This window comes from Falco cherrug, chromosome 7 (assembly GCF_023634085.1).
Source record: "Falco cherrug isolate bFalChe1 chromosome 7, bFalChe1.pri, whole genome shotgun sequence".
Lineage (NCBI taxonomy): Eukaryota > Metazoa > Chordata > Aves > Falconiformes > Falconidae > Falco > Falco cherrug.
Window position 1 is genome coordinate 2,072,837 of NC_073703.1, and position 25,032 is coordinate 2,097,868.

The 25,032-nt window shown below is 58.1% G+C and overlaps 3 protein-coding genes across 4 annotated transcripts in view; 1 reads left to right on the top strand and 2 right to left on the bottom strand.

Annotated features, from left to right (window-relative positions):
* CCDC33 (coiled-coil domain containing 33) overlaps positions 1-1,212 on the top strand; it is a 44,681-nt gene extending 43,469 nt beyond the window's left edge. Inside the window, exons 20-23 of the mRNA XM_027802796.2 lie at positions 104-225; positions 458-541; positions 664-759; positions 1,110-1,212. Coding sequence (XP_027658597.1) covers positions 104-225; positions 458-541; positions 664-759; positions 1,110-1,205 — 398 coding nt within the window. The 3' untranslated portion in view covers positions 1,206-1,212. The remainder of the gene's footprint in view (positions 1-103; positions 226-457; positions 542-663; positions 760-1,109) is intronic.
* A 30-nt stretch (positions 1,213-1,242) lies between these two features.
* LOC102049639 (cholesterol side-chain cleavage enzyme, mitochondrial) lies at positions 1,243-10,962 on the bottom strand. Of its 2 annotated transcripts, XM_055717352.1 has the most exons (11): positions 10,883-10,962; positions 8,150-8,331; positions 5,094-5,161; positions 4,392-4,547; positions 3,975-4,174; positions 3,395-3,598; positions 2,714-2,874; positions 2,470-2,636; positions 2,248-2,326; positions 1,853-2,044; positions 1,247-1,735 (listed from the first exon to the last, which is right to left on the bottom strand). In XM_055717352.1, the coding sequence occupies exons 2-11, from the start codon at positions 8,171-8,173 to the stop codon at positions 1,613-1,615; spliced, it is 1,374 nt and encodes a 457-aa protein (XP_055573327.1). In that variant the 5' UTR covers positions 8,174-8,331; positions 10,883-10,962; the 3' UTR covers positions 1,247-1,612. The 2 variants fall into 2 exon arrangements, with proteins under 2 accessions (XP_005437557.2, XP_055573327.1); XM_005437500.3 differs by lacking the exons at positions 8,150-8,331; positions 10,883-10,962 and having other exon boundaries at positions 1,243-1,735; positions 5,094-6,051.
* Positions 10,963-12,037: 1,075 nt separating this feature from the next.
* The window catches only part of SEMA7A (semaphorin 7A (John Milton Hagen blood group)), a 28,144-nt gene continuing 15,149 nt past the window's right edge, over positions 12,038-25,032 (bottom strand). The window contains 14 exon segments of the mRNA XM_005437458.4: positions 12,038-14,030; positions 14,431-14,498; positions 15,034-15,185; positions 15,795-15,910; positions 17,643-17,841; positions 18,530-18,638; positions 18,839-19,017; positions 19,366-19,505; positions 20,788-20,827; positions 20,829-20,899; positions 21,444-21,528; positions 21,939-22,034; positions 22,330-22,380; positions 23,290-23,423. Of these exon segments, the coding sequence (XP_005437515.1) occupies positions 13,681-14,030; positions 14,431-14,498; positions 15,034-15,185; positions 15,795-15,910; positions 17,643-17,841; positions 18,530-18,638; positions 18,839-19,017; positions 19,366-19,505; positions 20,788-20,827; positions 20,829-20,899; positions 21,444-21,528; positions 21,939-22,034; positions 22,330-22,380; positions 23,290-23,423 (1,790 nt within the window). The 3' untranslated portion in view covers positions 12,038-13,680.

Here is a 25,032-nt window from a genome sequence, read left to right on the forward strand (position 1 = left end):
CTCCAGCACCCATTCCTGGGTGTCGGGGAGGTGAGGGCTTGCTCCTAACCCCCATCTCTGCACGGGATGGGGGGTGTAGGACACATCCCCCCCCACCCCCCAGGTGAAGCCCTCTCCGAGGAGGTGTACACTGCTCTGCTGGCTGAGAACCGCAGGCTGCGGGAGGAGCTGGCCAGGCCCCACCACCACCCACCCCCCCTCTCCCCACGGCCCCCAGCTTTGCCGGTGAGACTGGGGAGGGGGGAACAGGGCTGAGATGGGGAGTAGAGATGTGGCACCCCAGAAAGCAACACCAGGGGGTAACTGGGCAAACTGGGGGCATCACCTAGGTGGCAACTCCAGCTCTGTGGGGTGATAGCCACCCCCGTGGCTTGCTGCCCCCCAAGAGCAGGGTGTAGGAAGCGGGGGGCGATCCAGCATTGCCTTTCCTCTCTCCTGCTCATCTCATGGCCTGCAGGGTGTTTTCGGGGGTGCGGAGAAGCTGTCTCTGCTGGCCAGGCTGGAGGAGGCACAAGCCCGCGGGCGGGTGCTGGAGAGGCAGGTGGGCATCGCCCTCCTGCACCCCACTTGCTGGTGGGGAGCTTGGGGGTGTTGGGCCAGAATGGGGGGCTCCTCTAGCCCCCGCACCTTGGAGAGAACGAGCCTGGTTTGGGTCTGTCCCAGCTGGAGGAGGCGGCGAGGAGATGGGGAAGGGAGAAGCAGGAGCTTGGCACTCGTCTGCTGGAGAGGGAGCACGGCTTCCCCCACGCCCCCGCCTCGGTGAGCACCCGGGGGGCACCAGGGCCACCCCACATGGGGGCTGGCAGCCAGTGCTCAAGATCGAGGGGGGCTCAGAGCCACCCCTCTGCACTCAGGCAGCTGGCAGGGGGGGGATAGCGGGGGGACTCCGTGCCCACCCCTACATCAGGGAGGATTTGCCTCAGTTTCCCTGCAGGACCCTGGGCAAGAGGTAGAGAGGAGGGTGGTCCCTGGCACCACAGGACCCCCCCAGCATCCCAGGATACCCCCCAACCTCAGACCCCCTTGTTGCAGTCCTCTCATCCCCACCCGATGCCCCCCAGAGAGGGCTGTATTTACAGCTCCTGAGACATTCTCCTGTTCCCCAGCAGAACCTGCCAGCGATCGCCGCAGCCCCCCCGAGAAGACCGCAGACCCTGGACCCCCTGCCCCAGCCCGTGCCTGGGGAAAGAGCTGGAGAAAACTAATGCTGGCATGAAGGAGCCAGTGCTTTTTCAGATGATGAAATTACAGAGTAAATCAGAGGCGAAGCAAAACGTGAGAGGGTGTCGGAGAAGCAGGGCTGCAGTCCCCGGCGTGGTCCCTGGGGACCCCTGCGCAGCCGGATGGGTGCAGCAGCACCCTCCACCCTGCGCTCCGTGGGGTGACGGTGGGGGCTGGGGTTTCGGGGGTTTATCTCCCCCGTGGCGTAAGCGCAGCCTTGAGCGGAGGCAGGGATGCACGGAGCCAAGGCTGTGGCCGTGAGAGCGTCCCAGCCGTCCCCCAGCTCGCATCCCTGAGCTGGTCTGGCTGTAAGGAGCTGAAAGCGCTTGCTGGGATGGTGGGGGTGACCCCCCAGCTGGGACCGGCTGGGTGTCACCCGGGGTCGGGTTCCTCATGCTTGGGGCTCAAGCGGCCGTAAGGTCAAGTAGATGGGTTTGTCTGGGATCAGGATGAGATCAAACTTGGTCCCGACTTCCACCGCTCTCATGGTTTCGATCTTGAAGTTCTCCAGGATCTGGGATGTGGGAGAAAAGAGAAGATGGGAAACACTGGAGGTGCCAACACCCACGTGCCGCCTCCCCGACCCCTTGCAGTGCCATGCCCCCAATGTCCCCAGCAGCAGGATGCTCACCTGCATGAGGAAGAGCTGCATCTCCAGCTCAGCGATCCGGCGTCCCAGGCACTGGCGGGGTCCGAAACCAAAACTCAGCCCCTTGAAGTGCTTGGGGCCAGCTGCCAGCCAGCGCTGGGGGCTGAACTGCTCCGGCTTGGGGAAGACCTCAGGATCCCTGCCCATGGCGTAGAGACCGACCTGCACCAGCGTCTGCAGGGAAGGATCAGCCCCTGTGGGTCTTGGCTCCCCACGTGGCTCAGCTGGTGCTTGGGGTGCAGGAAGGGGGTGCAAGGATGGGATCCAGCCCCACGGCTGCTCCCCCATGTCACCCACCCATGCTCCAGGTCCCACCTCCACCCAGAGCCCTGTGTGAAGCAGGCTGGGGTGAGGAGGGACCTGGAGGCCATGCTAACCTTTGGGGGGATGCGGTAGTCCTGGAGGATGACCTCCTGAGTGGTGTACCTCTGCAGGGTCACTGCCACGGGATGCAGCCTAGGGGGACAGGTCCCACACACCTGATTTTGGGGGCAGCCTCACCTGCTCATGTCCCACCTCAATGCACGACATCCCAACAGTGCCAGCGATTCGGGGAGGGAAGGGGCTGGGGGTGTTTTTCAGCGGGGGCTTCTCCTCACCGGAGTGTCTCCTTGATGGTGGCTTTGAGCAGCCGGATGGTTTTCAGCATCTTCACCCTGTCCCCTGCTGCCTCCTGCTTGGCAGCCAGGACTTCTGCCCGCAGCTGCTCCTGGACCCCCGGGGACCGCGCCAGCTCAAACATGGCCCACTGCAGCGTCATGGAGGTCTGGAGCAGGGCAGGAGAGCGAGGCTCAACACCAGCCAGGACCTTCTCCCTGCCCAGCAACCCTGCCCGCTCCTTACGGTGTCCACCCCGCCCGCCATCATCTCGGTGACGCTGGCCTTGATGTCATCCAAGGGCAGCTTGTCCTGCATGATCAGGCTGCAGAGGATGCCCATGTACTCCTTGGTGCTCTTGCGTTGCAGCCGCAGGTCCCGATAGACGTTTTGTATGCATTTGTCCGCTGAAAAGACATGGAGACATGGTGTGGTCTTCCTCCCCCAGGGCCATGGTGGAGGAGGAAGGCACCAGATGTGGCACCTTAGGACATCGTTGTCCCATGCCAGTGGCTTTTCCATGGGAGCTGCTCCTGTGGCAGCTTGGGACTGCGGTCCCTGCTGCAGGACCCAGCAGTGGCTGGGTGGGCACAGAGGGTTAGGGATGAGGATGCCCTGGGGGAGGACACCCTGCAAGAGAATTGTGCCAGGTGCCAAAAGCTCTCAGAGGCCACAAGTCCCTCTGGGAGAGCTGCTCCCCTCAACATGATGCCCATCATCTGCCCTTTATCGCTCCTGGACAGTTCCCCACTGTTCCACCCCACAAGCTCCAGATATGAAAAGCCTTCCTGGACCTGGTGGCCCCTTGCTGGGTGGTTGGACCCAGGAGAAGGTCTCTGCGCTGGTGAGATGAGGTTGCGCTACAGACCCAGGTCCTCAAAGGGGCCTTGGGTGACACAGGACGGTGCGGGCAGGAGAAGCACTCACCCTGGGAGAAGATGGCATCCCAGGCCCGGACGTGGTCCCGCCACATCTTGGCGTTGAGGTGGCGGAGGAGGGCAGGCGGCAAGTAGAGCATGGGCGAGGTGGTGTGGAACATCAGGGTCACGGCATCGATGAAGCGCTGCGCCTCGGGGTCCACAAAGTCCTGCAGCAGCCCCAGCCGCTCCCCGTAGAGCACGTGGCACACGGCTGCAAGCACAGCACCCGTGAGGGGACCCAGCCAGGGGGGAACTTCGTCCCCTCCACCCTCTCATGGCCAGCTCCAGCCTTTCTATGGGGACCTGGCTTGGCCTCCTGCTCACTCTGAGCATCACGGGGCCAGGAAGGCATCCCTTGTTGGGCATCAGTTGATGACCGGTAGATGATAAAACAGTGTTTTTGGGTTGTTCTCTGCTTGTCCAGGGAGAGGACATCCCTCTAGACCCTGTGGCTTTGGGGGAGAAGCTTGTTTGCCCATCTCTGCGGATGAAGCTGGCGGAAACACAGTGTTACCCATCTCGGGTACCTTGCAAAGAGGTGTTTCAGGGGGACATGCCTTGCAGAGACCCATGCCCCAGACACTCACACTCCAGGGCAAAGCGGAAGAGCTCGTGGGTAAAGTCGGCCGTCCAGCGCTCCCGGCCGCTCTTCCCCACCTGGGCCCGTGCCCGCTGGATGAAGTCCTCGCCCACTTGGCTCAGCAGAGGCACAAAACTCTCCACCACCTGCGGTGACAGCACCTCCTTGTTGAGCATCAGGCGGTCCGAGCGCCAGGCCTCCCCCGTCCTGTGGGACACCAAAGTGGGGGGTCAGAAGTGTCCTCCCCCATCCACGAACCCCACACACCCCCTCCCAGAGGATGTCACCTCCCAAAGCACAGGGCCAGTCAGCATCCTCATCACCCTCCTGATGCTCCAGCTTCTCACCACCCCATGTGCCAGGGCTATTGCGTTAGAACCTGGGAGCCCCGTTTTAAGGGTACCCCCCTGGCACCCCGACTCACTTGAGGAGCACGCCGTAGGGCTTGTTGCGGTAGTCGCGGTAAGCCACCCAGGGGGGTACACTGAAGCGCTCCGGCAGCGTCCCCTCCGCCTGGAAAAGGGTGGCAGCATCCTGGGGGCTGATGATGTTCACACTCTCATAGACACCCAGCTTCTCCCTGTTGGGGTGCGGAGGGGGGTCAGCCCCGCACGCTGACCCCCACCTGCACCCCTCCCCGCAGCCTCTCACCTCCCCAGATCAAGCACCTTCCCCCAGCGCCCCCAAATCAACCACCCTTCCCTTCGCACCCCCTAAAATCCTGCCTGCAGGTCCCATCCCAGGGTATGCAGGGGCTCAGCACCAGAATCAGGCTCCCAGGGCTCAGGCAGCCACAGCCAGGGGTGCAGGACCTGGACCCCCACCCTTCCTCCTCTGCCTGGGGATGTCAGCTCCAGACCCCACGGAGATCAGGGTGGGCAAAGTCCGTCTCCAGCCCCCCCACCCCCTCCTCCCGACATCCCACATCCGCCAGGCACGAATGGGTCTCCCCTTTCGCCCCTCACCGTGGCACACAGCCAGCCGGGCGGCTCCAGCAGCTCAGGCACCCATTCACCCCCTCCTCACCCAGAGCAGGACTGGAAATAGCAACAGCATCCTGGACTGGGCAGGCTGCGGAGCCAGGGGGAGCGGGGCGGGGGGTGCCGGGGGCAGACTGCTGCCTCACCTGTAAATGGGCCCGAACTGCTGGAACTTGCGAGCCATGATGTGGTGGACGTTGTGCAAGCCGCCCTCCTGCCAGAAGCGGTAGAGGTTGAGCCAGCCAGCGCGCCAGTCGCCAGGCAGCTGGTTGAAGGGCCGAGGAGCTGGTGGGATGGGGGAGGCAGCCCCTCCAGCCCTGCGGCAGCCCCCGGCTGGGGCTGGGGGCCATCCCCGCAAGGCACCCGCAGCCCGGGCGAGCATGGGAGCAGGTGGCGGGGGAGGGAGTCGAGGGTGGCCTCTTTTGTCCCCCCGGCTGGCCTCACTCAAGGCGAGATGCTCATGCTCTTGCCCGCCTCCCGATGAGTCACGGCCGCCCCAGGGACAGGGACAGGCGAGGGCATCTCGCCCCGGCAAGGCGGCAGGCACTGGGGCACGGGGCAGCCAAAAGTGGTCGGCGGAGCCCCATCCCCTCCCAGCCCAGCCGTAGCGGGGCTTGCCAGGTGATGCACAGACCCTGAGTGGCATGGGGTGACAATGGGTGACGCTGGCAGGTGGCCCACACCGCCCCAATAAAAGCGGGTGCTGTTGCAAGCGCTGAAAATGAAAATTTAACTGCCAAGGGGAGGTATGCTTTGTCTGCAAAATAAATAATAAAAATTACCTAGGGGACAAAACAAAGCTCAGGCGTGATGGGTGACCACAGGAGGGGACATCCTTGGGGACTGCCTGGCCATTGCCAGGGGTGTCTCACCTCTGCCCGCCCCAGGACAGGGGGTGCTGGGGGAGGCGGGTCCCCCCCTCCCAGGGCAGCATCAGCTGTCATTTAGTGCAGGAACCCCAACACACACACACACACACCAGGAGGGAAAGACTTTTTGGGGTGTCACGGTCCCCACCAAGCCAGGGACAAAGGCTCCAGCCCCTAAGATCAGTGGCAGACAAGATCCTGTGTCCCCAGGCCCAGTGACACCCACTGGTGACCAGTTAGCAATGGGGGGGTGTGGGTGGTTTGTGTCTGTGGGAAGGGAGGAACTGGGGGGGCCCTGAGCCTTTCTGGGGTGTCCCTTCGGGGTGTCCCTGGAGTTGGCCTTGAGAACCCCCAGGGTGTCCCTGGGGTGTCCCTGGAGTGTGGGGAGGACTCCAGACATGTCCCCTGCCTGCACCGACTCTGTCCCCTCCTGTCCTTGCCCTCTGACTGCACCAACTCTGTCCCTCCTGTCCCCTGCCTGTCACCACCTCCATCCCTGCCCTGTCCCCTGCCTGCACTGGCGCTGTCCCCTGCCTGCACCACCTCTGTCCCCACCCTGTCCCCTACCTGGCACCTCTTCTGTCCCTCCTGTCCCCTGCCTAGCACTGCTTCTGCCCTTGTCCCCTGCCCACACCACCTTTGTCCCCTCCTGCCCCTGTCCCCTGCCTGTCCCCTCCTCTGTCCACATCCTGTCCCCTACTTTGCACCTCCTCTAGAGGTCCCTCCTGTCTCTTGCCTGTACCACCTCTGTCCCTCCCTGTCCCCTGCCTGCACTGGCTCTGTCCCCTCTTGCCCCCTATCAGGACACTGGCTCTGTCCCCTCCTGTCCCAGCCACTCATCGCTTGCTCCAGCTGCCACCATCTGCATGAAGACACCTGCCCTGGGTGACCACCTGCCAGCCCAGTGCACACCCTGAAGCAGCCCTACAGCCCGGGGACATGGTGGCACAGTGCCACCCCCCTGTCCTCCCCCCCTGCACTGCCACTGTCCTGGGTGGGACCTGCTGCCCCCTCTCTGGCCAAGGGAACGGGGTCAGTCTGGAGCGGTTTGGCCAAGCTGATGCTCGTAAAAACACAGGCCCAGGGGACACGGAGGGACGCGTGGGCACAGGGCTGAGCTCTGCCCTCACACGGGGCTGGGTGGCCCTGTCAGCCACCAGCTCCAGCCCCCAGAGGGGACAGCCACCCATCACACTCCGTGCCACCTCTGCACCCCCTCTCTCCCCCACCTCCCTGAAGCGTGGGGAGCCAGCTCACGGGCTCCACCCCCCCAGCCTGGCCCCCACATCTCCAAGGGGTCCCACACACACTTCCGTGCCCGCCCCCCGTGGTGCCCCCAGCTTGTCAGGGCCCCTCCCCAGCAGCGTTGCTGCCGCTGCAGCACGAAGGGAATGTGGCGGTTCGTCCCCCCTCAGCCACCCCCCAGCACGCTGCTGGCACAGGAACCCACGTGGCTGGGGGGGCTCTGACGGAAAGTTGGGGGGTGGGAGCAGGAAACAGGCCGGGGAGGTGCTCAGCAACCCGCAGCATCACTCCTTCTAGCAGAAACCGCAGCAGGGAGGGGGCTCTGGTGGCTTTTGCTGATGGCCCCATCGATGCCAAGCGAAGCAGTCGGCATGTGGCCAGGGGCGGCATTCCCCCGCCTCTGCCGCAGCAGCTCGCCCACGAAGCCCACATGACTCAGGCATACTCTCTGCTATTTCTGCACGAACCAAAACCGAGAGTCTTTCCCCTCCCCTAGTGGCCTCCTCCCCTTGTCACCCATGCTGGGGACAAGGTTTGTCCCGCCAGCAGAGTTTCCTCCTAATGAGAGGTGGCGCCCATGGGTGCCACACTTTCGCTTTTCACCCGTGGGGCTTTCCTGGCGCGTATCATCTTCCAAGCAAGTGGGGTGACTAATCTGCCTGACACCTTCACACCTTGCCCCGGTAAATCACACCTCGGAGAGGCTGCTGACACCCCCTCAGCTTTCTGCTCCATGGCAGGTAACCCTGCTGAGCCAGCACCGCAGCCCCACCCCCAGCGAGACCCCAGCCTCCCTGGAAAATCCACCCCCCCAGCCTCATCCCTGGGGCTGGGAATGCCAAGGCTGCAGTGGTTAAGCAGAGGGAAGGTGTTTTGGTGGAGCAAGCTCATCCCTTCCGCATCTCTGTCCCCCAGAACCGATGGGAACCAGCTGGGATGGGGCTGACTTCAGCCGGGGTGATGCTGGAAGCAGATCTGTTTTGGTGGGGGCAAGGGACTGCACCCCCTCACCAGGATGGAAAGCGGAGCACAAGGGTGAAATCTGTGGCTGGAAACAGGGCACGGAGCTGGCCACATTGCTTTCTTACCTTAAAAATGCAGCCTGCATCCATAGGTGGACCTACGCAGCTCAGCTTGCACCAGTCCCTTGGGAAGGACAGTAGTTTCCATGTGTTTTCCAACAGGCTCTTTTCTTTTCTGCACCATTTTCATCCTGGGGTCTTCCCTCCTCTCTGTGTGAGTGAATCCATTCATCGCAAGCTTTCAGCTCCTGCCCACGAGCAGGTGGTTGGGAAAATTTCAGTAGTAAAACTCTTGCCCAGAAACCCCCCATGATTCACTTTGAGACTGGAGGGGTGGGGGGAAACTCATTTTCATAATGTTATCTTGAAAAAGAAAGAACTGTCAGCTGCTAACAGACCATAGCCATGATCAAGCAGTTGCTGCTGGAGGGTTTCCCCTGGGAGCAGAGAGAAGAGGATGACCTGGATGTGCCAGGCAGCATCCCTGAGGGATGCGGCGCTGAGCGCATGGTGCTTGAGGAGCTGCCAGGGGCACTCAGATGGACCCAGCCAGGACAAGCTTTAATCTGAAACAGCAGCAATTCTACCTTGTTTTTATTGCCCTGCTCCATTAAACTGAATCTCCTCTTACTAATTTATTTCGTGCAGTCCCCAAACCAAAAATTGCCGGGCTGATGCCTGGATTTCGGGGCCTCCATCAAGCTGGGATGGGGCACCTCACCCTCGTGGCTGGGACTGCTCCTTGGGGATCTCAGGGTGGAAGTTCATGGCTGGGGGAAAAGCATTTGTGCGGCTGAGGGCAGGAGGAGTGTGGCCCACGGGAGGAAGGCACACTGGTTTAGCTCATGTTTAACTTCCTCCAGCATCTCTAGGTCACCTCCTTTCCAGTAAACGGCTGGATTTCCCACTCGCGTTGCTCACCGCTCCGTCTTGGTGGCAGAGCATCACCCACGCCACATCTGCCATGCCCCAGCATGGGCCACGGGCAAAAGGAACCCAGAGCCACACACAGGCAGACAGACACCTGTCCAAGGCTGGCCAGATCCTGAGATCCCCAGGGAAAAGGGGGGGAACGGCAGCAAACACCCCCTGCAAGCAGAGCTGCCACATCACCGACGGGGAAACGGCTTGGACAGGGAGGAGCAAGGGGTGACGGCAGCTGGGTGGCAGGGTTTCGGGCACCCGACCCAGACACCTGAGCTCAGCGGATGGCTCCCTTTTGCCCCCCTGTCCCAGGGGGCGCGGGCGATGGCACTGGGCCAGGTGGGGTGGGCTGGGTGGGCAGGACACCCGTGGGGAGATGGCCCGGGGGTGACAGCCCGTGGGAGCGCGGCTGGGTCGCGCCGGCTCTGGTTGCGGCTGCAGTTCGATGCAAGAAAAGATGCAAGATAGAAAAATGCAGGGGGAGGGCTCCAGCCGGTCTGCCGCAGGGAACGAACGGGGAGGGTGGAAGCTGTTGCCGTGAGGCGGCAGCACCTCTCCATCCCTGGGATCCAGCTCTTGCGAAACCAGGAGCGGCCGCCGGGGCTTTCGCATTCCAGGCTCCAGCCGGCGCCTTCTGGGATTGCTCTGCACCCTCATCCCGCCGGGAAAAGCTGCCCAGGGGGTTGATGTAGCTGCAGACAGCATCTCAGATGAGCCTGCAGTCAGTGCGTGCCCTGGATGCCTCGCGTGGAGCGAGCAGGCAGCTCCTGTGGGATTTCTCACCAGCTCTTGCATCCAGTTCAGACGGATACAGGATTTCCTGGGTCTATTGTCCTGCCCAGCAAAGCCTCCTCCCAGAGCAGCTTCCAAGGCCGCTGGTAAGGCTGGAGACAGAAATAGCCCCAAAAAACAGTGCTGGGGAAAAAACTGAACACTGTTGGGGCTTTTGTTCCAGGCGTGCGACCGTGCCTCCCTCCGCCTGCGCCGCAGGAAGCCTGGAGAAGCTGCTGCAGTACCTGACCTTCCTGTGCGTGCCTGCTGCCATTGAAACAAGGCTCTCGAAATAACTCGCTCAAACAATGTGGCCATCGAGCAACGCCTCAGCCTTGCCCTCCCCACACGCAGGTTCTCCCTCCGGCAGCCCCGGAGCCTGCAATCAATTCCAGCGCATATGTTTGCCCACATCTTTCAGCTCATAGTACCTAGAGGAAATAGTTGGTGGCCAGGGGAAATGCAGCCCAGAACAAAACACAACCTGAAATGTGCAGTCTGATGCTTTCCTCAAGAAATTTAGCAAAAGGCTCCATCTTTTGTCCTGGCTGTCCTCGGGGAGCAGGGTTGGGGACCCACTTACAAAAGCTGGGCTGGGGGAGGAGACGCTGCTGCAAGGCCCTGTGCAGGTCTGAGGGGTCTCTGTGCTGCCCAGGGACTCCGAGTTGTCCCTGTGGCACTTGGTCCCATGCTCCGAGCCTGCTTCTTGGGCAAGAAAAAGGAGCCTGGGCAGCCCCAATGCTGCTACTGCAGCCCTGCACCCCGCACATCCCCAGCCCATCGATTCTGACCCGCTCCCGGGGGTTCAGCATCGCCTCCGTGTGCTGCTCCCCACCCTCCCACTTGCCTCTTCCCAGGGCACCGCAGAACACGTCAGTGTCTGGGCTTTTTCCTGAGGGGTTTTAGAGCTTTGGTAATCCAACCCTTGGCAACAACAGAGCTGGAAATGCAACATCTCCATGTCCACACGCAGCACCCAAGCGATGACACCGGGGCACGGGCTGTCTCTCCCCTCCTGTCCTGGGTGAGCTCCCGCCGCCTCCCACCACAAAGGTGGGGGCTGCCAGAAATCCCGCTTCTTGTTTTAGCTCCACTGAAACCCACCTGCCTTTCGGGCTCATTTCTTCTTCTTTACGTCAAGATGCCGCTGCCGCATATGCTGCCGGCGCCAGCGGGAAGTTTTCTGCCAAACCCAGTGCTAAGAAAGAAGTAAGGCAGGGGAGGCTTTCACTTTCAGCTGCCAATCCCTCCCTGCAGACCAAGGACCTGCAAAACCCTCCTGCAAACCCAGGTCCCAGGGGACAGAGGTGCCCGTCCCCGTGCCCCTACCCAGTCCCCGTCACCGCCGAGGCTTTGTGGATGGAGCTCGATGGGGCACGGCCACAAACCAGGGCTGGAGCCTGGGGGGCTCCTACCCCACTGCCAGTGCCTCCTGCATATTTTCTGACCTACCTGCAGGAACAGGCCCAGCAGCAAGCGCTAGGAGTAGCACACAGAAAGGCAGCTGGGCACGGCTTTAGCTGAAGCCACAACCCTTTGAAAGCCCTGCAACAGGGGGCCGAGAGCCGCAACAGGTCTGCTGGGTTCTGCAGCCAGTCCTGCTTTTGTGCCAAGGTGCTTTGATGGAGGGTTTGAAAGAGAAGGGGAGGCATCGTTCTCTCCTGCTTCTGCTGGCACATTTTAAAAGCTTGAATTCCTATTCCCTGCTTCCTTCCATCCCAAGCTTTCTCCCCACCCGCCGGCTGTCAACCACCAGCTCATTTTTCCCAAACCCAGCAAATGAAGAGAGCTGCGAGTTCAGCGTCGCTCCGTCTCACGGGCTGTCCAGCCAGGCAGCCCCTGCATTCACCCCTAAAAGCCACCCCTGATGTCAGAGCCACTGCAACCACCCCCAGCTCCCCGCAAGCAGCAGAGCTGCAGGCAGAAGGTGCTGGGATGGCTCCGTGCCCAGGAGGACCCGCTATTTATATCCCTCCCTTTCTGCGGGTGGTGGGCAGTGGCGAGTGGGGTGCTGCTAACAGCCCCCTTGGGTTTTTCCAGCAGGAATCTGCCCAGCTTTTCACTCCCGATGGTGCCAGCCTGAAGTGGGAGCAGCAAGCCCAGGGCACAAGGGATGGCCAGGGGCTGCTGCTGGAGAGGAGAGGCAGGCGAGACATGGAAGGGGACCCCTTGGTTGTGGAGGAAGAGGGACAGGGGAGACCCCAGGCACCATCTCAGCAGCATCCCTTGGCTCCTGGTGAGGAACACAGCACTTGCCTGCTCTTTTCCATTCTTTATTTCAACAATCACATTCTCACTTTGGTCACAGCTCTGAAAGGATTTTTTTGGTAGCTGTTGTTTTTTCTCTTCTCTAATTTGAACTCACTTTCTATAATATTATAAAATTATACAAGTACAGTAATTACCAGCTGATAATAAATAGGTATTTGTTAGTTCACAAAGTTAAAGTGCTTTGAGAAGGGATGTAAGAAGCTCTATCCTAGATTTGGGGAGGGTATCTTGGAAATGTAGTGCAGTAGGAAGCTCTGGCCCGTTGTCCATAGTCCGTGGTCACAAGAGGCACGTGGCATCTCTCCCCCTTGCCAAAAAGACCCCTCGGACACCCCTGAGCATCTCTGAGCAGACACGAAGCAGGAGTTGTGCTGCTGTGACAGCTTACTGGAAGCATGAGATACGATGCCCACTCCATTAGACGGCCCAAGGCTGGGGCATTTCAGCCGTCGAGAGGGCTAGGAAAGGTTCAGACAAGGTGTGGGATTGCCCCTCGCCCACAGGGGTGGGGAGAGCATCCCATTTTTCACAGTTTAGTCTTGCTCGGAGACCTCAAAGCAAACCCTGGTGCTCGCCTGTCCCCTCACTGCGAGGGAGAGAGGCACATCTGCTCCGGGCGGTGGGGACAGCCACAGCCCCCCTGAGATCAGCAGCCTGCCGCCCCTTTCCCTGAGGAAGCCCGGTCCCTCTCCTGGAGGAGAGGTGCTGGGAGCAGGGCTGCCTGCTGCCCACAGATAAATGCCCTTAGCTGCCTGCAGAGGATTTGTGCGTTTAAAACTTCTTCCCAGGGCCTCCTGGTTTTCGTTCAGGCTCTTGCTTCTACGTTCCCTTCCCGTCCCCTTCGGTCTGACCTTCCCCACACCCCAAATCTAGTCATCTTCCGAGGCTTTTCCGTGCAAAATGCTAACTTTGCGCCTGCCCTCGCCTTGCAGGTTTCCAGTGCTAGTTCCCGATCCCCCTCCCATGTCAAAGCCAGCTGCAAAAAACAAAAATAAACCAAACCCTAGAACCCTTCCAGAGCACAATTCTCCAGGTCAGAAGGGGATTCACATGCGACACTGGGAACGTTCCAGCTGCTTGCCAGCCCAAACAGACATTAGCCACTAAAAACTTGGAGGCATTAGTCCCCGCTTGGAGCGAACCACAGATCAACAAGTTAAAAAGGCCAAGGGCTGGCTCCTCCTCTTCATCACATGCATGTTCCCAAAGAGAGGAGTCATTGTGCCCTGAGGATCAGTGCATGCACATCGGCAGAAGTCCCCTGAATGTCCACACCCAGGGTAGGCTCAGGACGATAACCAGTACAAAGCGACCAGCACGGGCTCGGGGAGAGGCTGACACCACTCCCTTCAAGCTGCTGGCTACAGTGAATGTCCCCCACTTGTTAGGGTACCCCTTCCCTCCCTGTCCCCAAACCCTGCTCCATCTGGCCCTGCAGTCATATCTTCCTTGCCACAACCCTTCCACCAAGGCCAAAGATGGAGGGGTTGCTGCCCAGGACCCCTTCTGAGACAGTCAGAGATTAACGTCCAAGGAGCAACTAAAAGAATGGCAATTTCGCCTCAGGAGCGGACAGCAAGTGCAGGAAGAGTAGCAGCAGCCAGGACGGTGGGAACACAGTCCTGTTGTGTTCAGTGGAAGAGCTCCACCAACACCACCATCAGGAGCAGCTGCAGCCAAGAGCCAAACGTCATGGTGGCCTGGCCCTTCTGGGACATGAACCTGAGTTGGTTGACCAGGCGCTCCTTCACCAGAGCCTGCCTGAAGCCATCCTCCTCCGAGATGCAGACGTAGTGGCCGTAGTGAATGTGGCTCACGTTCTGGATGAAGTGGAAGCAGTCCTGCTGAGGGTGGGTGGTGTTGCAGGTCTTGATGAGGCTGTTGTTGTGGTACCAGTTGTAAGTGGCATAGTGGGACTCAATGGGACAGTTGAGATAGTAGCGGGAGAAAGGGACGACTGTGATGTTCTGATAGTCATCTACTGGAAGAGATGGAGAAGGGGGGATGAGACAGGCATGTCCAGGAACCACGGATTCCCTCCAGAAGTCTGGCGGAAAGAACAGCTGGGTCGCTGGGGCCATGTTACACAGCCTTTTAACAATAATGGCAGAGCCTGACCCAAGCCTGGTGAAGTCCATGGGATCCTTCTCCCAGGACATCAGCAAACACAGAGTTTAAGCCCTCTCACCCAGCCCAGAAATGCATTACCAATTAACTCCAAGCTGAGACTTGCTCGGTGTGTTGGCTCCAGCACGGTCATTCCCAGCTCCCCAGCAATGAGTTGCAACACCGTGCACAACCCATACAAAGACCTGAGAATCCATCACCCTGCCCCAAACAGCCCCTGCACACATGGCCTACAGCTCAAAACCTTTACATACCTTCCTTAACATCCCCCTTTTGGCACTTCCCTCCCCATGGGTCCAGGTTCAGGGTCTGGTGCACCTCCCTAGCAGATGGGAATAAACATTAACAACGCATTTAACGTTAGGGAAGCAGCGCTTCAGGGCTAGGAAAGGAACTGCTCGTACAAGATATGATGGATCAGATAAGGAAGAAAGTTTAAACTGTTACCTGGGTGAGGAAAAACACGTGCCGCACCCTCACCCAGGAGCTCAGTGGATGACAAGTTTGAGACCCAGCAACCCACCACAATCAGCTGCTTTAAACAGCAGAGCTACGCACATCTCTAACGGCAAAAGAGAGGCTGGGTGCTCAAAACCCACTGGCCTCTCCCCTCTCCAGGGCAGGGGTGCTGCGGGAGGGGTGGGTCCCTGCAGAGGCACAGCTTCTGGGGACAGCGCAGATGACTGTGCTGTTACTGCCTGGATATGACGGGGCCATCTCTCCCTGTGATGGGAAGATGGCCTCAAAACCACCTGGCCAGGAAGAGGAATACTGAGGGTCTGGGTATTTCACACGTGAAAGCAAGCAGCTGAAGGTGATGGAGAAACAGTGGACTGTCTGCTCGGAGCGCCACGTACCGGCTTAGATAAACCGACTGACAACTCCCATTGAGCCACCCGCAGTACGGGTCCCTCGCCAGCAAGCAGCTGTCACAGTTGTTGCGATACACCCTGCACATGTCCATGGGTATCTCCATGACTTTATTTGTTGAGCCAACGTACAGCATCGCCTGCAGGAGGAAAGCAGAGGGGCTGATCACCCTGGCACCGTGTCCCAGTGCCACCTTATGAGTGTCTAGCTGTCTAGCACTTTTCCTGCAGCTTCACCATGATACTGGGGTGGATTTCACCAGCGAGGCTGGTAGGTCTCCAGGCAATGCAGTCAGAAGTCCCTATCATGGGAAGGGAAGCAGCCGTCCTTCCCCCATCAGCCCAGTGTATAAATAAGTTTGTTCCATCAGTGACAGCAGTGTCGTCACCTCTGGGATGGAGCACCAGTGCTGTCTGACAGCTCATCTGCCAGCAACGCTGGACAAGAGGGAAACTGCAGGGGGAGACCACTGTGCTGGGATTTGGCCAGCCCTCACCTCCAAAAGGTGTCTGAAAAGCTCTGCTGCCCACTGACCACACAGCTACCCAGGACTGGGGACATCAGCCTAGCTGTTCAGATTTAGCAAAGCGTGCTGCAGGTCCCTCCACCCCCCCAACCCCTCCAGAGGCTACTTCCAGATCCAGGGGTTGTCATTAAACCATCTGTCCCTGCCTCCCCTGCTGCCTGCTTTTAAAGCTAAATAAAGCCTGACCCACTGTTTTCCTTCCTATGGAGCAGGCAGACTCACTCTCTTGTGGTCCAGGATCATGGACTGGATTGGGTCCTTCTTTGGGAAGACCTGGATCTCCATGATGTTCTGCACCCCATCCGGCAGCTCCACGATCTTGTGGATGGATCCCTTGTCTAGAAAGAAAGAGGGGAGAGCCCTGATGAAGCATGCTGAGAGCAGAAAGGCAAGGCAGAGGGGCTGCAGGCAGGGGTGGGGAAGCCAGGCAGAGAACCAGCTCTGCCCCCAGCCCTCTCGCTGTGGCAGACAATACCCACTCCGCAGAGTCAGGCTCGACTGGATTCCTGAAACCAGCCACCCGGAGAAGACAGGGCCTTTCTTGGAAGGAGCCTGCTTGCTCTGCTAGGAAATCATCCCCCAGACAGTGGCGTTTCCCACAGCGGAGCCTTGTCATCCTCCCAGCCAAGAGCCATGAGGAACCCATTTCCCACCGCCCTTCGGGACCCAGCAGTGCCTGCCTCCATCAGCTGCTCTGTAACAGCCTCAGCAAGAAAAACCAACCGCTTTCGGGCTCCGCTCTGCTTTGATCACTGGCCTCTTCTTCTGTGAGCCTCATCTCACTGCTCGCCTGAGGCTGAAACTTGGGGGTTTGCCTTTCTGTTTTTCTAATTAAACTGACTCCCCTCTCCAGTTAGACAACTCCAAACCGGTGATTTAAGAAAATGAGTCAGTTTGGCGGAGGGGCAGAAAGGCAGATCCTGAGGGAACAGCACTCAGGAATCCCCTCAGGAAAAATAAAACCCTCTTTTAGTACTTGCATGGTTCCCCCTTCCCAAACAGGCGCTCCCTTCTCCACCATCAACCAGGGGTAGGTGAAAGACGTGACCCCAGGTCAGGCAGGGATTAGGACCTCCCAGATGCTGGCCCTTGCCTCTGTGCCTGCCCCAGTGAGGGTGGGCAGCTGCCCTGCGCAGCTCTGCATCTTGGAGCAAGCTCCCTGGCAGGACTCTGCAAGGCGTTAGCTGCATTTAAGCTACGGCTTTCAGCAAGATAAGAACAATCTGAGCATGCGCGGGCCCTAATCCAACGTAGGCCACCTACTGAGAGCCGTCTGCATGTTTCTAATCACAGATTAGGAAAACAAACCCCCCAGAAAGTCCCTCCACAAGTGCCAGTGAAGAAATCCCAGCACAGTGCAGAAAAGACCAGGAGCATAGCTGTAGGGAGCAAGCCCTGGGGAGGGGAGGCAGGCCGGCTTCTAAGAGAGGGAAGCACTGCGTCAGGGACCTTTGCACCTTCTGGGCAGTGAGCAGCTGCATTGCAGGGGAACCCAGGCAGATGCCTGAGTTTACCAACCTTTTGCTCTCCATCCCATTCACCTGCAGCTTAATTGCCTTGGTCCAGCTCGGCAGCACCTCCAGGGGGCAGCCCCCAGGACCACCAGCAGCTGTGATCAGCTGGCCGTGTCTCCAGCCAGAGGTGCTGGCCTCACAGGAAACCTGCACAGCTGCACCAGAGCAATCGGGGACAGGAGATGACAGAGTGGGTCCCTTTGCAAAGGATTTCTGCTTGACAGTGTAAAGCTGCACCTGGGGAGAGCTGTGCTACGCTACCTCTCTCGCCCTAAAAACTCTTTGCCTCAGACCTACCACAGTCTGAAGCAGCCCAGCTAGGGTAAATGCCACGTGCTGGGGTTCTGCTTTCAGTCTTTGCCTACGCAGCCAAATTGGATGTATTTAGCTGTACTGGGACTTGGCAGCTCTTTTCTGCTTGACAAACATATGCCAAGTTGGCAACACAGCCCCTTGCTTTGCTCTGCACTGGGGGTCTTGTCTGCTTCCCTTGGGTTCCCTGCCCTTGAGGGGAAAGCAAACTCCAGGGAACTTCAAAGGGAATGGTTCCTAGTACCTGTTGCCAGATAAAGCACGTTGTAGCGGCGTCCATCACCCACAGAGACCTCGTGCACCCCGATCTTCTGATAGCGGTGCTTGTTGTGGAATAAGGGGCTCTTGGTAGGTGAGAGGGGCTCCACCCGGTCCTCCACCTCTGGGTGGCTGTCGGCTATCTTGAAGGTCTCACTGGGGGTGTGCTGTCCAGAGGCAACGCACTACGGCAAGTGGGGACAAAAGCCACCGTCAGTCAGACGGGTCCCTCAGGATGAGGCTCGAGGGCAGGAGAGCAAGGCAGGGCACAGCGCAGATACCTCAGCCCACAGGATGCCCTGGCATGGGCACAAACCTGTCCTGGGGCTAAATGCAAGCCCTGCAGCTGCTGCACTCATGCTCATGCCAGGTCCTACCAGCGATCTGCCCCAGCAGAAGCTGCAGTTTAGGAGACTCACGCCCTGTCACCCCTGCAGAGGCTTAGGGGAGCCTCTCCCCACCCTGCTGTTTGCTGCCAGGTCAGTGGTGCACCCGTAACCACAAGGCTGGGCTGCAGGTTGGCTTGGCAAAACCCACAGGGTTAGCAAACACAAGGCACGTCATTGCCCTCCAGCTTCACACACAGACCTGTTCACCAAGGTGCATAAGAGCCCATCCCCCCCCTCTTTCTATGAAGGCATTGGACCTTATCCAGCCTCCTTTTTTTTTCCGGCAACAAAGCTCAGATCCTTCCCGCAGCACCTACAACCTTCTTCGCTGCCCCAGCTCCCACCTGGCTGCTCAGTGGTGGGACTGTCCCCACAACCGTCCCAGCTACTCTGCCAACTAACTGCAGTGGCAGAGCAGGGACCAGCTCTCCTGGCCTCGGGAGGCCTCTCCACTTCATGTCGGCATCTTTTATCACTCACTCACCTGCCCAGGCTTGATCTCTGGGTTGGGACCATTATAGCCTTTGAGTTTAGATGTCCGGAACACATTGTCAATGTCCCCAAAGGAATAGACGCAAACAGCGGAGCTTCCCCTGTGGGCAATAAGACAAAGAGGGGGTCAGGGAGATAGTGGCCATTAGCCCTACAGCTGGGGCACGGCCGCGTGCATCGTGCCTTCACTGACGACATCCACTGGTTTCCGCCCATGTGACTGCCAGAGACACTAAAGGGCTGAAAGAAAGGATTTGGCCCATGGGACAGGACATGCCGCTGGTCTGGCAAAGACCCTCACCAGGTGTTTGTGAAGAGCCCATAGACTTTGGAGTGCCGCCAGTTACTTGCAGGGACAAAGAAGACATCTTGCAACCAGTTGAAGTTGCCCTTTGTGACTGGGTCAACACAAATCAAGCTGGCCTTCAGGAAGGTGGTCCACTTGGAAGCAGAGAGTGAACTGGTTCCCCCTTTATCTTCCTGGGGAGAGGGAAAGAAAGGAGTCAGGGTTTGGCAGAGAAGAACACAAAGTGCCCCCCAGTCCAGCATCTTGGATGGATAACTGGGGGATGCTCCAGAGGTATATTTGATACTGGTCACTGCAACTGTTGTGTGCCTCCCTAACATCCCAGAAAGACAGAACAGGGCTTTCTCTCCCCTGCAGGCAAGATGGGAGCCAGATGACGGGAAGGCCAAGGGACATGGCTGTACCCCACACAAACTCTGTGGCAGAGGAGAGGGGCCAAATCATGTGCCGACAGCACCAGGCATGTCCATTTGCCAGCCTTGTAATACTCTTGGCCACCCACCACACTGCTCCCGTGGTACCTTACACAGCTGGGCCACTCGGGAGATGTTTCGAGGGGCCTCAGGACTCTTATCCGGGTTATCTTCACGAAAGAAGTAGTAAATCTTGTCCTGGTGAGGCTCTTCATGCCTTAACGTGGTGGCTTTGACAAACTGAGGGTCTGAAAAGAGAAGTGAGCCATCAGAAAACCTTGGCCTGAACACATGCATTAGAGCTGAAAAGTCACTAGTGGGAACCAAACCAGCATGCTCTGCAGCTAACCACTCACACTCGCGCAAGATGCAGAAACACGCACACAGTCTGTGCTGCAGGTGAAGGACAGGTCCAAGCACATCTTCTACACCTGAGCGGTGCATCTCACTAACAACCGCTCTTCACATGCCACCTTCCCCGTGGATTCCCCTTTCTCTCCCTTCCGCCCAAATCCACGCAAGTCCCCAGAGCCCGGTGAAGTCTCGGCTACTTAGCAGCAAAGGAAACCTGTTCTCCCTGCTTGCGCAGCAGAGCTGTTATCACAGAGGAAGGCTCCCTCAGTGGCAGCAAGCTGCACTGTTGTTTGTTTGCTGTGGAAAACCCAGTGATGCTCTTCCTATTAATACAGCGCTGCCATAAAGGGCATCCCCAGCAGTACCAGGGTCCCTCTGAACATCGTTAGCTGGCTTCCCCATGGCAGGGAGTTCTGCGTAAGCAGGGGATGAGCCTCGCGGCTCCATTAGTTTTGTTTGCTGGTGGCTTGGTTGCCCCCTCCATTGCCCTGCATGCACAAGTTCTGTTTTGCCCTGGTGTCATTTTGATTTGCTTTTTTTCTTTGGCCAGTGGTTCAATAATCTCCCATTTCCCCGTGTCACTGGAGAGGCTTGCGGGAAGGCAATGTAATAAGCTCACGGAAACTGAGGAGGGTCCTTTCTCTCTATTCCCCACCCTGTCCCATGCACAGCCCAACATGTTCCTGCTTCAAGGTCTCACCCTGGCTGGGGATTTGGAAAGAGTCACTGCCCGGAGTGGAAGTTGTTCTTCCCGTTTCCATCACTGCATGGCAGCTGATGGGCACCTTTACACAACTGCATTTCCTTCCAGCATCTGACAAGGGACTTGCCACTCATTTGTCTTCATTTCCCCATCTCCTCACCCTGAGCAAGAGGAACTCAATTGTCTTGTTCCACAAGCAAAGAGGTGAAATTTCCCCAGCTGGCAGCAAGAGAGCCGCTGGGTCACTGGCATTGCGGATGGGGACCAGATCAGCCCTCTCCGCTGCTCTAGGGGTGACTGAACCCAAACAAGAAGCTCTGGAGCTACGCCCCAGCTGAGCAGAAAGGATGTACCCCTCCAAGCTGTACTGTGTACTTACCGCCCACAGGTGTGGGCTGACCAAAAGTTCAACTTATCTGCCTGGTGGGGCAAAGCAGCGGGTCCCGTGCCTTCAGGATGTTCCCCGTACTTACTCTGCATCACTGTGTCACTTGTGTAGAGCTCTCCACCCCCCTCTCACTCGACGGAAACGGGGTATCTTGCCATTCTGCTGGCTCTTCTTGATGGTGGAGTAGATGTCGTGACCTGTGGGAATAGGAAAACTCATTTGCAGCCTAGTATTTCTGGAGGGGGCAGAAGGGTGTGTGCGAAGAAAACAAAGAACCTAGAACTCTGGGCACAGGGACTCACAGAGGCAGTGGATAGAGTTTGAGAAACCCAGTCCTCACTGCTAGTACTGAGCAAGCCTGGCTGGACTCCCCCAGTCCTTTTTGTTAAAGAGTGGCTGGGACAGATTCCCTGCCTCTGGGAAGGATCCTCATCTGTCCCTCTGTCAGTTCCAGAGCAGTGGAGTCACTGCAGGACCCTCCTTCCCCACCATTACCATTGCACTCTACCCTCTCGCGCAGAGACTCAATCCTCATGCCCTGGGCAGGAATAAACAACCTTGTGCCACGCTCTGTCCCAGGAGGACGTGCATTTCAATGAGGTAAAAGCAAGAAGCACCAAGGCCAACTAGAGAAGAGGGACAAAGCCCTTAGAACAGCCTCAAGATGCCCCTTTTTGCCACAGAGAGCCCAGCCTTCCTACACAGCACTACGACTGAAAATACGTGAGTAGTCAGACTTACCATCAACGACGACGAGGGTATTCGAGTCAGGGGTGAAAGGAGCAATACCTCTCCCATCCCACGGAGTGCTCTCCTTTCTCTGCGTCTGGGTAAGGACAGAAATGGCCCCCAGGTGTGATCAGTTCAGGGAAGGCAGGGGAGCCAGGTGCCCACATCCACCCCTGCGAAAGGAGGAGAGCAGCTCTCCTTGGCTAGCGCAGCCCAAGTAAGAGAAGGGCACAGCCCATCGCTGAATGGGCCAGGCAGAGCCCCTGCTGCAGACAAGAGGTGAGGAGAGGGGAGCTACAACAAGTGAGCACAGAGGTGGCAAGCACAGACCTCTGCTCACATGGGCTGTCCCATGCTGTCACGATAAGCTCCTCAAGGGTGCTGGCATTTGGGCTTTTCGGAGCACTCTGAGAAGGAGGGGGGATCAGGGCACCATTTTATAGGTGGAGGTAACATGAAACAAAATAGCAAATGCCTCTGGTCCCATCACAGGTGGCCACAGCATACCAAGTTCCAGCAGGTAGGAGCACAGGCACCGGTCCCACACACTAACATCCCGTCTCCATACTTCTCCACTAAAGTGAGGTAATTTTTATTGTCCCCCTGCAAGAGAAAGAAAAGAAGCGTGAGTGGCTGCTAATGGCAGATCACAGACCCACAGCTCCAAGCCCCCTGCACTACCAAGCACACTGCTATATGGCTTCCTAGCTTTCTCATGGGTCTTAAAACCAGAGGAGGAAGCTACTATCACCTCATCTGATCTCTTGCTCCACAGGCACTTGAGGTCTTCACCCAGAGAAAGCACGTGTGGAGCATGCACAGCTCCTTCCCTAGCAGTCCCTCCAACCCTCACCCATCCAGCTGTTCCACATGCTGTTCCACCACAGGTAGGACCTACCAAACTCCCAGGCATCATGCACTGTCCTTCATTTTTCACAGGGAATTCTTCCTAGGATAAAAGAGAAAGAGATATGATTTAATTTCTGCCCTCTAAAAGCCAACTAACATGGGCTCAGCCCCATGTACTACATGCTAGTCACTCTCTTCACAAGAAGCAAAACAAGCATGTTGGTGAGAAGGTCATTAAACACTGCAATGCAGCCCTCTTCCCCACCTTGGCATTTGAAAACCCTTGGGGAGGCTGGGCTGGATCTCTCAGTCCCTCAAGGTGATGGGGAGAAGTGGGATGCAGGGCCAAAGCAGCAGACATGACTGGCAGCCAGCCTGAGCTGCTCTCCAAAGGATTTTGGGAGAGGATCTGTCATTGTGGGGAACAGCCGTTTGACAGTGGGTGGTGGAGTCCAATGGTTGGGATCCATGAACCACACTGTTCCTGGGACAACAAGAAGGGAAATACCTGGGCCCAAGCTTCAACAACTGACTTGAGCAGGACAAGAAGAGGTCATGAGAAAGGCCAGCTGGGGGTTTTCCTGCTGTAGTAACAGTGCCCAGCTGATCCAGAACTTCCTGCTTTTGAGAAGGGCTCCAACAATGGAAAGGGATGAGAACGTAGCTTCTCCCCAGTGACATGAGTTTGAGCATCCCTTCTCACACTAAAGAAAGGGTCCCTCATTGGAAAAATCCTCCCCCTGGGGCAACAAAGGCCGCAGGAGGATCATAGCCTGGGAAAAATCCACCCATGGCTAGCATAGCAGACTTCCCCCTTGCTGCAGCTATTCACCATACTGACATTGCAGCTTCCCAGATGGATGGGACAGGCTGGGCAGAGATCAGACCCTTCCAGATCTGACTTCGCTGCTGGCAAAGACACTAAGCAAGGTATCTAGTGTTTGGGCTGTGAGACAGATGCTGCACACTTTCTTATAGGGCTCCATAGCCAAATGTAGAGCATCCTTACCGTGTAGTTCTCATAGGTGGCAAAGTCATAGTAATAAAGTCTTCCCTCTCCTCCAATGTAAATGGCTGAGCTGTTTTCTTTATGATAGAAGACCGGGTACCTCTCACTCCTGGGAAATGCATACTCTTTCGCACCTAGAAACAGCACAAGAGGAGATACTCGTCAGGGGAACCGCAGCTGACTGTGGAGAACACCTGCAGCCAGCTCAGGCTGATCAACTCCCTTTCTATGTCCTCCGATGAGAAAAACAAGGACACGGGGCTGGGAGCCCTCTGGGATGGCTGGCCCCGTGCCAAAGAGGCCGGGAAAGGCAGCTCCTGGGCTCAGAGATGCGCTATTGTCCCCTTGGCCCCAGGGGAAGGAAGAGCTGCACAATGGAGCAGCCCAGCCTGGCTTCTGCAGGGCTGGTGATGGAGGAAGATGAGGAGGAAGGGAAACTTTGATGCAGGAGCTGAGGCAGGAGAGCAGAAGTTCAAGGTGACCTAGAACTGGCTGTGCAGCAGCCAGGTGAGCGCTGCCTTCCCACCTGCTCTAATGGCCAAGTGCCTCCCAGCTTTGACATGAAGGGCTCCCTCCTCACTCTGGCCATCCCCTGACAGCCACACTGGGCAAGTGCCCTCGGAGATTTGGCTCCTGCACCCTCTTGCATTTGACAGGCCTGCAGGTTTTTCTGCCCTGCAGCTTTTTCTGCCCTGCTTTGGGCCCCTGCACATGCTTAACTGGAGCTGTGAGTTCTTATCTGGCTGAACGGGAGAGGAGCTGCTGTGCTGCTCTGCAGCTGGGGGTCAACCGCCCTGTGCCCATGGGGTAGGTCACCCGCCACAGCCCAGCACCACACCTCTCCTCGCCAGCCTCCAGCCGCACCGTCAGCATGCTCCCTGCAAGGGCCAGGAGGGGACGGACAGGGTTTGGAGCCCACACATGACAAGGGAATGGTGCACATAAAGCCACAACTCATGGGCTCCACACCCCAGATGTGAACAAGAAGTGACCTGCAAGACCTAGGTCCCATGTCACAACCAGCTGTTGCAGATGGGAAGCTTTCCAGGCCCAGCTGGGAGGAAGAACTGCCTGTCCTCCCCTCTTTCCTTCCTCTTTCACCTGCCAACTTTTCCATCTCCTCTTTCCTAAAACCATCCTCCCCTTTCCCGCTGCATTGCCAGCTCAGGTGTGGGAGGCTGGCCCTGCACTGCAGCACAGTTGTGATTATCCTCCCCTGAGGCTTTTGCTGTTGCTTGAAGGGGTCTGCTGGTCCTTCATCCCTCTCCAGGATGGTGCAGCCACATCTGGGCAGCTTTGAGCAGCTGTGCCAGGGCCCAGCTCCACAGCAGGGTGCAATGCCCGTGGCACATGTGCTGCTGTAGGCTAACCTGTCCCCTACCACAGTCTGCAGCAGTGACACCAGGAGGATTGCTCCTCCAAGAGGGAAAAGTCTCCAGTCAGGACTGACCTCTGCTTAGTGTGACAGGGCACTCTGTTTTCATCTCTCCCTCTTTTCCCTTTTCCAAAGAAGAGGGGGCCTCTCTCCTGGCAAGTGTTGCTGCTCCCAGCAGACAAAGGCTGCGTCTGCCTCGGGAGCTGGCTGCCTGCATAGACAGGCAATTAATCAGTGGCACGTGTCCCCCTCTATTTATAGGGGCACTTGGCAGGACAGGCAAAGGACAATCTTTGCACAGTCCAGCACTCCCCCTCTGCCCGGAGCATGCTGCGCAGGGGTCCTGCTAAGGCTCTGCCAAGCCAAAA